This window comes from Leucopleurus acutus, assembly GCF_964270905.1.
Source record: "Leucopleurus acutus genome assembly, chromosome: 4".
Classification (NCBI taxonomy): domain Eukaryota; kingdom Metazoa; phylum Chordata; class Mammalia; order Artiodactyla; family Delphinidae; genus Leucopleurus; species Leucopleurus acutus.
The window spans coordinates 47,466,779-47,481,167 of record NC_139146.1 but is presented as its reverse complement, the minus strand read 5'-3'; the positions used below and the strand labels follow the sequence as shown (position 1 = coordinate 47,481,167).

The window sequence follows — 14,389 nt, the reverse complement described above, 5'->3', positions numbered from 1 at the left end:
TGCTGTAATTTGAAATTACATATTTACAAACTTTAATATTAGGAGTATGTACTTACATGATTTTCATGAATAAATAAAACACATTAAAACTGGCACAGAAGTTAAAATATAAAAACCTCAAATTATAAAATATTTAAAGAAGTGTAATTTTACTGCTTTCAAGCTCATAAAGCGTGTAAACTCAAAAACACAGTACCCGGTAGATTTCCCAGAGTTAATTATTTTAATGAATGGATTAGAATACTTTGTCTTTACCAATCCATTTTTTATGAGTAAATATTTCTAGCAAAGAATATGAGAGTGGTTCACAATATTCTGACAAATATCGAGAAATGCTGGCAAAGAACATTATGAGTTTCAATGTTTGCTATCTCTCTAAAATTATGTTAAGTTATAGAGGAACTGAGTAAATCTTAAAGTTTGCTAAGTGCACTTACACTAAATTTGTTGAGTTCTGAATGTCTACACTTCTTGTCAACTGGCCTACACCTATGCTGTCTGCTATGTAGTTTAGGATGTACCTTGAAATATGTGTGATTTGTTAATTCGATGAGTCAGTGAATATTAAATAAACTGTCACAGTTCCAGCATTTTACTATATCACAGCTGGGCTCCTGCAGTTCCACCCACCTGTAGCTCAAGTCCTCACACTTGCCTGCTTATCCAAACAACTGGCTTAGACACTCTTGTAAGAAACCTTTCACAGCCGCTCTCTGACAGGATTTCTTCATCTGAGTCCTGTAGCAACAGCACTATGCAATATGGTAGCCACTAGCTACATATGACTATTTAAGTTTAAATTTAAATACAATTTAAAAAATCATTTCCGCAGTTGCCTTAGCTACATTTCAACAACCACATGTGGCTAGTGGCTACCATATTGGATAGCACAGGTATGGAACATTTCTATCACTGCAGAAAGGTCTATCAGGCTACACTGATCCAGACCAAAGCATATTTCCATTCATGCTATACTAAGAACAAAAGATACTATTAATGAAGAAAAGGTCAAATCAATTAGACAAATCTTGAGTTAAACAGACATTTATGCGTGTATGTATGTTTGTATTCACTGGCCTTCTGGGAACATTTAACAAATTAATGTGGGGACTTCCCTGGTAGCACAGTGGTTAAGAATCCACCTGCCAATTCAGGGGACATGGGTTCAAGCCCTGGTCCAGGGAGATCCCACATGCCGCAGAGCAACTAAGCTTGTGCGCCACAACTACTGAGCCTGTGCTCTAGAGCCTGCGAGCCACAACTACTGAGCCCATGTGCCACAACTACTGAAGCCTGTGCACCTAGAGTCCGTGCTCCACAACAAGAGAAGCCACCGCAGTGAGAAGCCCACGCACTGCACCTAAGAGTAGCCCCCGCTCGCCGCAACTAGAGAAAAGCCCGTTCGCAGCAACGAAGACCCAACACGGCCCAAAATAAATAAATAAATTAATTAACTTTAAAAAATTAAAAAAAAAAAGAAATATCTTCATGGAGCTCTAAGATTTAAGAATTGAAGATAAACACCAGCATTTTTCAAAGTGGAGTGTGAGTATCCCTGGGTACAGAGAGTGTAACAGAATCAGTCTGCAGTTGCTCAACTTGTCTATATACTCTTTCTAGAATCAATCTGCCCAATAATACGCCTACAAGTAAGTTTTTATGCCAGTTGCTCCTCCCCTATCTCCCCTTTGACAATCATCTCCACCTTACAAAAAAATGATATACTTCTCAGCCCACCAGAAATTTACCATGGGGCACTGCCCCAAGGAAGCATCTGAGGTTACAAAAGAATAATTTAAAACACTGGTTATTTGCAAAGTCTCTTGCAATCAATGCACATAATCCCAGAGAGGCATTTCCAATAAAATTTTAATTTCAATTTTGAATATAAATATTAGCATATTGATAAATAATTATGCTGTTGCAATCAGTGTTGCATTAAGCATTATTGACAATTAATTCTAATAAAAATTTAAAAATTCATAGATCTTTAGTGGTAGGAAATTTTAAATATTCAAATTATATACATATTTTTGGCAGTGAAGAATGATACAGTTCTCTGAGGTACTGGAAATAGAAATTCAAGGAGAAAAATCGAAGTTCGAGGAAAAAGAGCAACATAAAATATTGAGGATCTTGTTTTTGTTTCTTTTAAAATTGGCTGTGATATTTAGATTCCACAAAATACATTTAAAAGAATAATGGAAGAGTGTTGTTTTAAGATATCAATATTTACAATGCACTGTGAATTACATCTCCTGTTACCATTTATAACTATGAAATAACATCAGATGACCACTTAAAAATGTTTGGAGGAGGGAATACAGTTTTTGAAAATTCCTTCTTTCACCAACAGAACATAGCATGCCATTCCGCATCATATTTTTGCTGGTGTTTTGAAATGTTATAATAATAAAAATGGCAGCTAACCTATACTGAGAGCTATTGTGCGTAAGCATGTTTTATATATATTAAATAAATGAATCCTTTTCCCCCAACTTTATTGAAAAATATTTTACAGATATAATTGTATGTACTTAAAATGTATAACCTGATGATTTGATATACATATACACTGTGTAGTGATTAACAAGAGCAAGATAATATAATCCATCACCTCACATAGTTAACTTTTGTGTGTGTGTGGGGAGAATGCTTAAGATTTACTCTCAGAAACTTTTAAGCATCCAATACCATATTATTAACTATTGTCACCATGCTGTACATTAGATCCTCAGAACTTATTGTCCTTATAACTGAAAGTTTGTACCCTTTCACCAACATCTCCCCATTTTCCCTCTCCCCCGGCCCCTGGAAACTACCCTGCTATTCTCTGTTTCTGTGAAAACGACATTTTCTTTTCTTTTTTTTTTTTTTCTTTAAGATTCCACTTATAATATCTCATCTAATCTTAAAAAACCCTTTCTGGTATGTATTATCATCACCTCTGCCTACAGATGAGGAATCTGAGCCACAGGCTGGTTAAGCTAGTAAACTAAAGTTACATAGCTATTGAAAATTGAAGCTGGGATTTAGCCCAGGTGAAACCAGGCTGGTCTTCATTCTGTGATTCACTGCACACTATTACCTACTTAGATATGTTTTCCCACCTACATGATCAAGTGTTGAAAGCTCATCTTTTCAGGTAGGTCTGCAACTTTCTCTATGCTCCACAATACCCAAGGTTTAGTTTTACCAATAAAACAAGTTTAATAAGCATTTGCTGCTTACACATTTAGAATTTTTAAGAATTTCTCTCCTCCATCTAATAATTAAAAGTGGCCCTCTTGAAACATCGAAAATTAAGGATTATAGTGACCATCTACCCTATTTTTGGTAAGAAACTTAAATCCATATATTTGACTAGAAAAAGTGGAAAGGTATACAAAACAAGTTTAATAGTGATTATCTTTTGGTATTGTCATTAACTGTTAGATTTAGATCTTTAGTTTCTTATCGTTTACACTTTCCTATTCTTTAGATTTTCTATGTTGGGCATAGATTACTTTTGTAATAAGAGAAGAAAATATTTGTTACTAAGCCACTGTATAGAATTCACAAGTACATAAAACAAAGGGAAAAGAAAAGGATCCAAACAAGCAAGAAACAGCACCATCAACATAGGAAGAGTGAAGCACAGGAGGTGAGTCGGAAGGTCTGGCCTGAACACTGGGGAGGGCTCATTTCTCCTTACCTGGAATCAGGAAGCCACAGGGCCCTGGCAGCCCTAGGAGCAGGGTACACATTCAGACAAAGCAAAAGCAAAATATTTCACTTGTTAGAGGCTATGAGAGGAATTTCCAGAAATTGTGTACTCTTCATTTCTCCATACATTTTAAAGAAAACTTAGTCACTTCCAATGGGTTATTTCTGTGATTTATTTCAAAATAAATTCTTTCCTTGGGCTCCTCATATAACTGCTCTGTCTTCAACAAGTATGGGAAGAAACAGTAATTATTTACTGGAGTTTTTCAGCTATACCCATGAAATCTAGCAGCCCATGGTTTTCTTTTAAATTAATACGATGAAGTTTTATTTACAGAAGTACAACTGGTTAAGAACTATACCTTGACATGTAAATTTTTTGGAGGGAGTTGTGAGTAATAGTTTATCTGCCATTTCTCCAGGACCAGCACAGCGAGCAATTCCTGGTTCTTTGTATTCCGACTTTACCCAGTCGGATAACCACTGCATGTTACAATCACAGTAAAGAGGGTTGGCTCCAATTGCTCTGTAAAACAACACAACAAAAGCACACACAAGTATGGAAGCACCGTTATTATTTCCTAAGGGACCATAATTTATGGTAATGCTCAGTAGAAAATCCCTATAGATTTATTGATAAAAAGTTAGAAGAAAATGGAGGCATTGGGGATTCCCCATTTTCCTGAATTATGTGCAACTGCGATTTAGTGAGTTGTCACCAGTGTTAACACTTACCTGGCTTTACAAAGTCTCCTTGTATTTTCAGACAGGTTTATACTGTGTGCAAGCACATGCCAAATGCACATTAACACTTCCTTCATTCACCAATGATTTACTTAGAACCCAATCATTATGCCAGGTTCTGGGGACCCAAATATGAATAATATATTATTTTTAACCCCCAAAAACGCCTTCTGCAAAGGAGATTAACATAGACTCATACATACAAGTAATTTTCATTAGAAGTGGTATAGCAGAAGAATTTACAAGATAACTATGAACAGAGGGTGACTCTTCTGGGAGACTGGTGGTTTAAGAAGTCTGAGCTTTTAGATATTTAGTTTCAAGTATGTGGAAAAGGTTGGAAAGGATGTTTCAGGGTAAAGGACCAGTAAAACGCAAGAAGATAAGGAAGGGCATAAAATAATAAAGACGCATAAAGCTACTTCCCCAGAGCTGATTTGGAATTCCATTGGATGTTTGTCCCTTTAAAGTTTTTCATTTTAGAACTTTGGTTCCTACTCACATAAGCAGTTGTAGTGATAGGAAAAGTAATCAAGATAATGCTTGATTATAAACGCTAGCTATTTATTGTATCATTATGATATACAGGAATTGTGCTAAGCCATTTATATGAATTACCTCATTTTATCCTAAATAGAAACTCCATGAGATCAACATTATTAACAACCCATTTTACAGATTAAAAAACTGAGGCCAGAGACGTTAACCAATGGATTCACAAATTTGCCAAGCTTGGGCACGAGTAGTGTGTGCATAAAGTAGCATTTAAAAACTGATTAATGCTGACTTATAATTAACTTCAGATTAGTAATGTTTCTAGGTATATAGTCTAAGCAAAATTATTCTTCTATGAAGAGACTTTCAAAATATACTTACAAAACCGTAATACTTTATATTGCAGCTGTTTTAATGCCAAACTCTAGCCAAGAATTGAAGTAAATGTTATGCTCATATGTATGTCAGATTCAAACTTTTCTTTTAAATTAAAAATGAGGAAAATGATGTTTTTGAGTCATTTGATCTCATCTCTACTGACATTTGCTAAGTCCTTACTATGCCAGGAGAAACAGTAAAAACTGTGAATGGAGCATAGCTCTCTCTGGTCTGGGCTGTAAAAGACAATTGCATAAAATGAAATACATGACAAATAGGATGCATGACAAAGAAGATTCAAATTGCTCTCCCTGTTGGGGAGGAGGGTCACATAAAGGACAATCCTACTTAGCTCAAGCAGCACCTTTCCCGTAGCCTTTTCTGATTCATCACCCTAACACTAGCTGAACAGCCACTGCCTTCTCTAGGCGGCATTCCCTGCCGCAGTGCCGCAGTCCTGCACCCCTGAGCCAGGGGTCTCATTTACATGGGATCTCAGGCAAGTGACTTCCATGGAGTTTGCAGAGAAGTGGCCCTGATGTCAACTTTGAGGTCGGAGCAGGGACTCACACATGAAAAAATGGAGGTCTTGCCTCCAGGGACCTAGTAGTTTAATGTAATGGAAGGGATATTGACAGCAGCAGTCCCATTGACAAAAACCTACACTGATAACACAGCCCCTATAAGGGAAATTCAGATGTAGCATGATTGACTAATGGCTCCTATTCTCTGCCCATCCCCTTCTCTCAATTTTCTAAACTTCTTATCTTCTTGGGGTTTGGTAGACTTTGAAGAGGAGGGCAAATCAAGAAAAAATATGGCAAGTAACCTCTTCTGGAGAACCAAGGGCCAACTGATATTGATATTTAAGCTGAAGCAGATAACTGTCACCAGGTGATGCCAAACTCAGCCTGACCTAAGAAGGCTTTGGATTCTAGGGCTGTTCTCTGAACTTCCTTCCAATTTGCCAAGGCCTTAACACTACAGCTAAAAATAATGGAACAATGGAATTTAACCCAGTTGTGTGCTTTGGACCTCATTATTAAATTGTTTTATTGTACTTCCAAGAAATATGGAGGTACAAACAGCCTGCTATGAGAGAGGATGCAAAGGAAACAAATTTCAGCCAATATGAGGATTTGGCTGTTTCCCTCTCCCACACCATAATGTCTTAAATTTTGTCTAATTTATTTCTGCATGGTGCCACAGTCAGTGCTGAGTAATATTTGCTAAATAAATGAATCCAGTTTGAGCAAATCAGGATAGGCTTCCTTGAGGAGGTGATATTTGGGATATGACTTGGAAAAGCAGGGTTTGGGCAGACTGAATTGAAGGGGAGCTGATATTTAGAATCAGAGAACATTAAAGAAAAGGCATAGGCTAGGAAGTTGGGGAGCCATGTCTGTAAGAAGAGACATTTTTGAAAGCAAAGAGAGCTCAACTAATGGGGAGTTAGGGCCAAAAGGATAAATTAAGGCTATTTTGTAGAAGGCACCATATCTAGATTGAAAATCTTTACATCTTCTTTAAAGATGGAACCAATCACATTTTATGATGTGACAATAAAAATGGTGGCAGAGGACCATTTGTTCCAAACTCACTTGCCAGGGAGAGTTTGACCCTAAACCCACATTCATGAACTAGATACTCACAGGTGTGATAATGCAGAAAGATCGTTGAAAGCACCTTCAGGCACAACTGAAATGTCATTTCCATGTAAAGAACTAAAAGCAAGAAAAAGCAAAATTAAATTTCCTATTATTTCAGGGAGTTCAGAAAAATCCCCATGCATATATGAGACTTTAGTTTATAACAAGCTTTTAAAATTAGTGTAGAAAAGATGGTATATTCAATAAATAGTCTTTACACAACTGGGTATATATTTGGGGATGCAGAATGTTAGTTCCTTCTTCACATCATATGCATAAAGTAAATTCTAGATCGAAGAGTTAAATGTAAAAATAAAACTGAAAGTGTATTAAAATATAGACGAGCTCCTTTTTATAAACATGGGATATGGAAGGCTTTTTAAAGCCCTATATTCTAAAACTCAGAAATCATAATGGAAAAGAGTGATAAATTTTTGACAATATAAAATATATCCATAATATAAAAGATTACAAAACAATAAGGTCCTACTGCATAGCACAGGGAACTATATTCAATAGCTTGTAATAAACTATAAGGGAAAAGAGTATGAAAAAATATATACATATATATGTGTGTGTGTACATATATATATATACACATACACACATATATAACCAAATCACTTTGCTGCAACCAGAAACTAACACAACATTGTAAATCAACTATATTTCAATTAAGAAAAAGATTACATATAAAAAACAGAATGGGAAATATCTGCAACATATGTAAGCTATAAGGATTAACTCCTTTGTAAAAAGACCTGCAAACTTAGAGTCAAGTGCATAAAGGCAGGTATGTTAATAAGGAAAAGACAAAGTAACCACAGAAAATGGGAACTGGTACAATCAGGCTCATAGAATAAGAAATACAAATGCTCAATAAACAAAATATACTCAAATATTCTAGTAATTGGAATTGCAAATTAAAAGAGGAATGGAAAATAATGTTCCATCTGTCATATGACAAAAATGAAAGGATTAATAATACTCAATATTTACAAGAGTGCTTTGAAATAGGTACTCTGTTAAAATAGCATTGGTGGAAAATAGATTTGTAAATTGTTTGGGGGACAACAAGGTGACTACTTTTGGTATTCTCCTAATATGCTTGACAGTAAGATGGATGTATAGGATGTTCATTCCAGCACTGTATAGAATAACGAAAATTTGGAATCAAACCAAATGATAGTAAAGATGAGGATGCTTAAATAATTTATGGTCCCTTCATTCTATGGAACCCTCTTTACCAGTTAAACAGTTGAGGAATATTACATATGATGGAATGGAAAGTCTAAAGTCTAAAGCATATTGTTAAATAAAAATAGTCAATGACAGGCTAAGAAAAACCCTATTTATGGTTTTTAAGTTATACAGCTGTAGGCATACATATATAAATACATAAAAACAAACATAAAAAAGGACCAGAAGAGAACACTGAACTGTTTAAGTGTCAATTCTGGGGAGAGGATTGGGATTGAGGACCACATTTTATTTCATGTACTTTAAGAGAAATTTTGTATCGTAAAAATATGTTGTGTTGCATTATATAACTTTTAATGAAATTAAAATTTGCCAACAAACACATGAAAGAATGCTCAACATCACTAATCATGAGAGAAATGCAAATCAAAACTACAATGAGATATCATCTCACACCAGTCAGAATGGCCATCATCAAAAAATCTAGAAACAATAAATGCTGGAGAGGGTGTGGAGAAAAGGGAACCCTCTTACACTGTTGGTGGGAATGTAAATTGATACAGCCACTGTGGAGAACAGTATGGAGGTTCCTTAAAAAGCTACAAATAGAACTACCATATGACCCAGCAATCCCACTACTGGGCATATACCCTGAGAAAACCATAATTCAAAAAGAGTCATGTACCAAAATGTTCATTGCAGCTCTATTTACAATAGCCCAGAGATGGAAACAACCTAAGTGTCCATCATCGGATGAATGGATAAAGAAGATGTGGCACATATATACAATGGAATATTACTCAGCCATAAAAAGAGACGAAATTGAGCTATTTGTAATGAGGTGGATAGACCTAGAGTCTGTCATACAGAGTGAAGTAAGTCAGAAAGAGAGAGACAAATACCGTATGCTAGCACATATATATGGAATTTAAAAAAAAAAAAATGTCATGAAAAACCTAGGGGTGAAACAGGAATAAAGACACAGACTTACTAGAGAATGGACTTGAGGCTATGGGGAGGGGTAAGGGTAAACGGTGACAAAGCGATAAAGAGACATGGACATATATACACTACCAAACGTAAGGTACATAGCTAGTGGGAAGCAGCCGCATAGCACAGGGAGATCAGCTCGGTGCTTTGTGACCGCCTGGAGGGGTGGGATAGGGAGGGTGGGAGGGAGGGAGACGCAAGCGGGAAGAGATATGGGAATATATGTATATATATAACTGATTCATTTTGTTGTGAAGCTGAAACTAACATACCATTGTAAAGCAATTATACTCCAATAAAGATGTTAAAAAAAAAATTAAAAAAATAAAATAAAATAAAATTTCCTATATTTCTTGCAAAATTAGTTAGATCTATATAAAACTACATCTTAATATCATATATTATCAAATAAGTCACCCCAGCAACAACATGTTACAAAAGAGAAAATTATGTTGTCCAAGTAAAAGCTGTTGAGAATTGATACCGTAAGATAGAATTTTCCCATTTCCAAATTTTTAGTAAATCCGAATTTATATAACCCAAAATACCCCAAAATAAACAAAGCAGTTAAATCATTAAAAAGACAACCCAAAACCCAGATGCCTGAGAAAAGAAGTATTTTGTTAAACATAAGATGCTTACAGTAATCGAAGAGACTTCAATCCATCGAAGGTTCGAGGAGGAATGCATCTCAAACGGTTGTAACTAAGAATTCTGAAAGCACACGTAAGCCAATTTGTTTTACTCAAGTATCCCCAAATGGCCAAATGTCATTTTTAAAAATAAAGCAATTAAGAAAAGGGTTACTTTAGCATCTTATAAATTGAGAATATTGACGCATAATATCCTTTCAATCTTTGTGCTGTTTTGCCAATACAACGTATTTATTTCTAAAATACAGTCTAGAATGCTTCCTACCACTGCGGTTGCTGTTGCCTCAACTGTGTCCTTCCTAAGGTGACTTCCTCTGAAAGTCTGTCTTAAGGATCTCTCCCAAACCTGCCACAAATGCAAATTATTCTTTGTTTCTTTTATAGAACCCAACACTTTTTTTTTTTTTTTTTTTGCGGTACGCGGGCCTCTCACTGTTGTGGCCTCTCCCGTGGCGGAGCACAGGTTCCGGACGCGCAGGCTTAGCAGCCATGGCTCACGGGCCCAGCCGCTCCGCGGCATGTGGGATCTTCCCGGACCGGGGCACGAACCTGCATCCCCTGCATCGGCAGGTGGACTCTCAACCACTGCGCCACCAGGGAAGCCCCCCAACACTTTTTATACTATCTGTATTTGTTTACTGAGGTTTTTATTTGTCTGTTTCTCCCAACAGTATTAACATTCCTTGAGGGCAGAAACTCTGTCTTGTTTACCAGGAATGTCCAGTGAATTAAGGAATTAACTTAGTACCATACTTCCTACTCACAAGGTGAGGAGCTGGGTCATGTTGCTGAAGCTCTGATTAGAAAGGGTGCTTATTCGGTTGTTACTTAAGTCTCTAAAAGAGAAAAAGAAAGAAATGGAGTCTACTGTTACCATAGAAATTGACGTATTAGTGATTCTTAGAAAGAAAAAGTTCTTCTTGCTCACAGTTATAGCAGCATTGTTAGGACTCAGCTTTTATCTGAAAATAACAAAACATTGGGTAATCCTCTGGGGTAGACTGTAATGTTATTCATAACTATTCATGCCCAAGCCTGCTGAAATTAGAAGTGACCATGTGCCTTGCTTTGGCCAGTGAAGTGTGGGCACCAGCGCTGGTTTCACTTCAGAGCAGAAGCTTTAGAGCTGAGACTCTTCTCATATCCCTTTGCTCCCACCTCTGCAAGGCTCCTATGTTCCACAGAGAGGCCGTACCCATTGCCTGGTCCCAGGGCAAAGACACGTGGAGGCCATTCACAACAGACACATTTGATAGGTGAGAAATAAACCTTTGTTCTTGCAAGTTCCATCAGTTACACATACTTTAGCTTCACTGTCACATACAAATATTCAAACTGGATAACTGAAAGAATCCCTCATTTAGTTACATTACAATGTCATCATTAAAAACAACACCATAATTAAAAACTTTGCCTGGCAAAGTCACTGGCCCCTAGATGGTCCTTAGTAAATGTCTGTTTAATAAATGATAAGTAAATGAGAGAGATGTGGAGTTTTTATCAATGTTAAATGGGTATTTATAAGTGTAATTTGTACTACAGGTTGTAATTTATATTCAGTGAACTTGATCTTATTTTTATTATATATAATATATACATGATATATATAATATAATGACATATAATACATATTATAAATATAATATTATAATGTATAATGTATTTTAATAACATCTATATAATGACATATTATATATGTTTAGCATTTTGCTTTAGAAAAAATTAGTAAATATATACATACATTCACTCACATATATATGACAATGGGATACACATATTAGTGAATATTCACTAATTTTTATCTAAAGCAAAATGCCAAATATATGACTAAAGGAAGATTCATGAATAAATGGAAGATTATGGGTCATAATTTATGTTCATCTATGTCTCTGTGTGTATTTATGTTCACTATATTTTTCTGAAGCAAAACATGTGAAGAAATGCAAGGTTCAGAAAAGCTGCTGAAGATTATCCACATTCCCTTATTAAAATACCAAAGTATCAGTAAAATGGACGAATGAAATTGTGAAAATGGTAGGAATGTTATAGGAGCTTTATAATCCATCTTCTTAGTTGCTGAAGTACTATGGCTAAATTTAAAAAAATAAATAAATACATCGATACTAGCAGAAGTTACTTGCCTAGAGTTGTATAATGAGTCACTGGTAAAACCATTTCTGGATCTATAAATTCTCATTTTTCATTTCCAAACTGGTTTTAAATAATCGCATGCTGTCTCACAAATGACCCAATTCTGCTGAAGTGACCCTTTGGAAGTTGCAGCAATTTAATGGTTTATTTAACAGAACAAATGTATGTAATCAGTTCTTGCTGCTATTAAATAAATAACTAGAGGCAGAACAAGATATCTTAGAGGATGTTCTTTTTGCTTAATTTAATCATTTGTCATTTAAGCAGTTCTATACACTTCCTACGAAGTGTTTGGTTTTCACATACATTTAAGGAAAGCTGAAAAGGATCAACAGCCTCCACGTGCTTAGGGTAAACTTCACAATGAGAAACATAACATTTTCTGCTACCTAGGTTTCTAGAATTCACTAATTAGGAACAAATCCCGTTTTTTTCTAGGAACACTGGAAATATAAGACAGCATATTTACTCTAAAATCAGATAGATGTAAAAAAGTATTTCCCTTTATATCCATTATCGTTGCTGATTTTTTTGTTTTGTGACGTTTTATCAATTACCAACAAAGCTACTCTAAGTGTGACATTATATATAGTAAGATTATATCTTTTTAAAAATATAGTGTGCATAACTAGATTGAAATGAAATGTTTGTATGTTTACATATAATCTTGTATTTACAACTTAAAGATTGTAAAAAATTGTTTACATAATGAAAGAGAGATGCTACTTTAGGAGGACATCAAACCAAACTGGTAAAAACAATTCAATGTTTTGACGTTTATACTCAGAATGTCAGTATCTTTGTCAAGTTTACTTAAATACTATATGAGTAAATATGGATTTTATAAAATAAATTTTAATACTGGAAGCCCATATGTTAATTCATAGTGTATTAAATAAGAAAATCAAGCCTAATAAACTATATTTATAATATATTCTCAGTAAAGCTATTACTATCTACTCTGTTTTATTTAAGTCGAGAATAAAAACATTGTTTTCCAGTTTTCTCTCCTTGGATTGTCATAAAATAGCTCATATTCATCTTCAATAGAAGTATGCAACTTACTGCCTTTCTGTAATTCTCTGATACTTAGACTTCATTGTATTTGTACTTTGAATAGAGGAGGACCTTTTTCTAAGACGCACCATTGCCTGATTGATATTCAATGAAAATGTGGCTAGTGATCCAGAACCACAGTGAGCAAGAAGGGAAGCATCTAACTGAAGATGATTTATATAATCTGAAAGGTTCACTAAATCTTCTGCCCCTTGTTATCCCCATTTTCATGAAATAAAATAAGAAGTCAAAGACAGAAAAATACATTACTCACATAAGTGTTAAATGCTTGTAGTTAGAGAGTTCCTTAGGAACCAGTGTAAACTGGTTTCCATCCAGATACCTGAAAACAAAGAAACAATATTATTTTTTGAAGAAGTAACAATAGTGAATCCTCAAATAGTTGAACAATATTTCACTCTCAGTTGAAGCAAGGAAACACTTGGAAATTTCAGCTTTAAGATGTCATGTTCCCAGCTAGGACTGCTATTTAAGAGAAGTAAAAAACCACAGTTGTCCAATCCAGCAGAATTCTTTTGTGGATTACTTAGGCTAAATTATAAAACCAAGGAGAGACTGGTGAGTCCGATTCCTTGTGGTTTATCTAAGAAGGAAAGGCATGTATCCAACCATTTGTGTGTCAGCAAGAAGGGTCATTCAATCGCCTATATTTTAAGTCAGTCTTCAGTTCACTTGTGTTTATGTGGAAACACCACCATGAAATGCATTCACTACTGGCAGGAAGTTGCTACCACCAGCAAGACCAATCTTTGCTGCCTTACTTTGTATTAACACACTTAGTAAATAACAACGGATGATTCAAAGGATATATTTGGGAATTTGAATGTAATTAGATTTCAGTTAAAAAAAAATCTTAGAAACAGTTCTACCCTTGTACATCTGCTTGGTGATATTAATTTTAGAAGGTTTCATAGAATATCACAACATTTATCAAGTGCACAAGTACAGCACAGTAACGATACAGTAATAAGAAAATAACCACATGTAAGTCAAATTTCCCTTTCTGATTAGAGTCAGAAGAATGATCAGAAAATAAACAGTCTTTGGGCTAACAGTCAAGACACAGAAGTAAATGAATGCTTAAAGGTATATCCATGATGTCACAAAAAGAAAAATAATTTCATCTCCTCCCAAGGCTGTTCTTTCCCAGAATGTAGACGGTGATGGGTAAAAATGTCTTTCAGCAACTTGGGCCATCTGGTTATAGATGTGCCCACAAACAATTCTGCCACATTGGGCATGTTGCCCACCCTGCCCCAGGGCTGTGGCCTATCTCCAGATCCAAGGTTGAGGTTCGTATTTTTGCTGGATATAGAAGTAGCTGAGAAACTGCCTAAGATAGCTATC

General features: G+C 35.4%; 1 protein-coding gene across 3 annotated transcripts in view; it reads right to left on the bottom strand.

Annotated features, from left to right (window-relative positions):
- The window catches only part of SLIT2 (slit guidance ligand 2), a gene marked incomplete at both ends in the record, with an annotated part of 381,466 nt that overhangs the window by 57,628 nt on the left and 309,449 nt on the right, over positions 1–14,389 (bottom strand). For all 3 annotated transcript variants that reach the window (XM_082837578.1, XM_082837576.1, XM_082837577.1), the window contains 5 exons: positions 4,068–4,231; positions 6,975–7,046; positions 9,804–9,875; positions 10,579–10,650; positions 13,296–13,364. In XM_082837578.1, the coding sequence (XP_082693704.1) occupies positions 4,068–4,231; positions 6,975–7,046; positions 9,804–9,875; positions 10,579–10,650; positions 13,296–13,364 (449 nt within the window). The remainder of the gene's footprint in view (positions 1–4,067; positions 4,232–6,974; positions 7,047–9,803; positions 9,876–10,578; positions 10,651–13,295; positions 13,365–14,389) is intronic.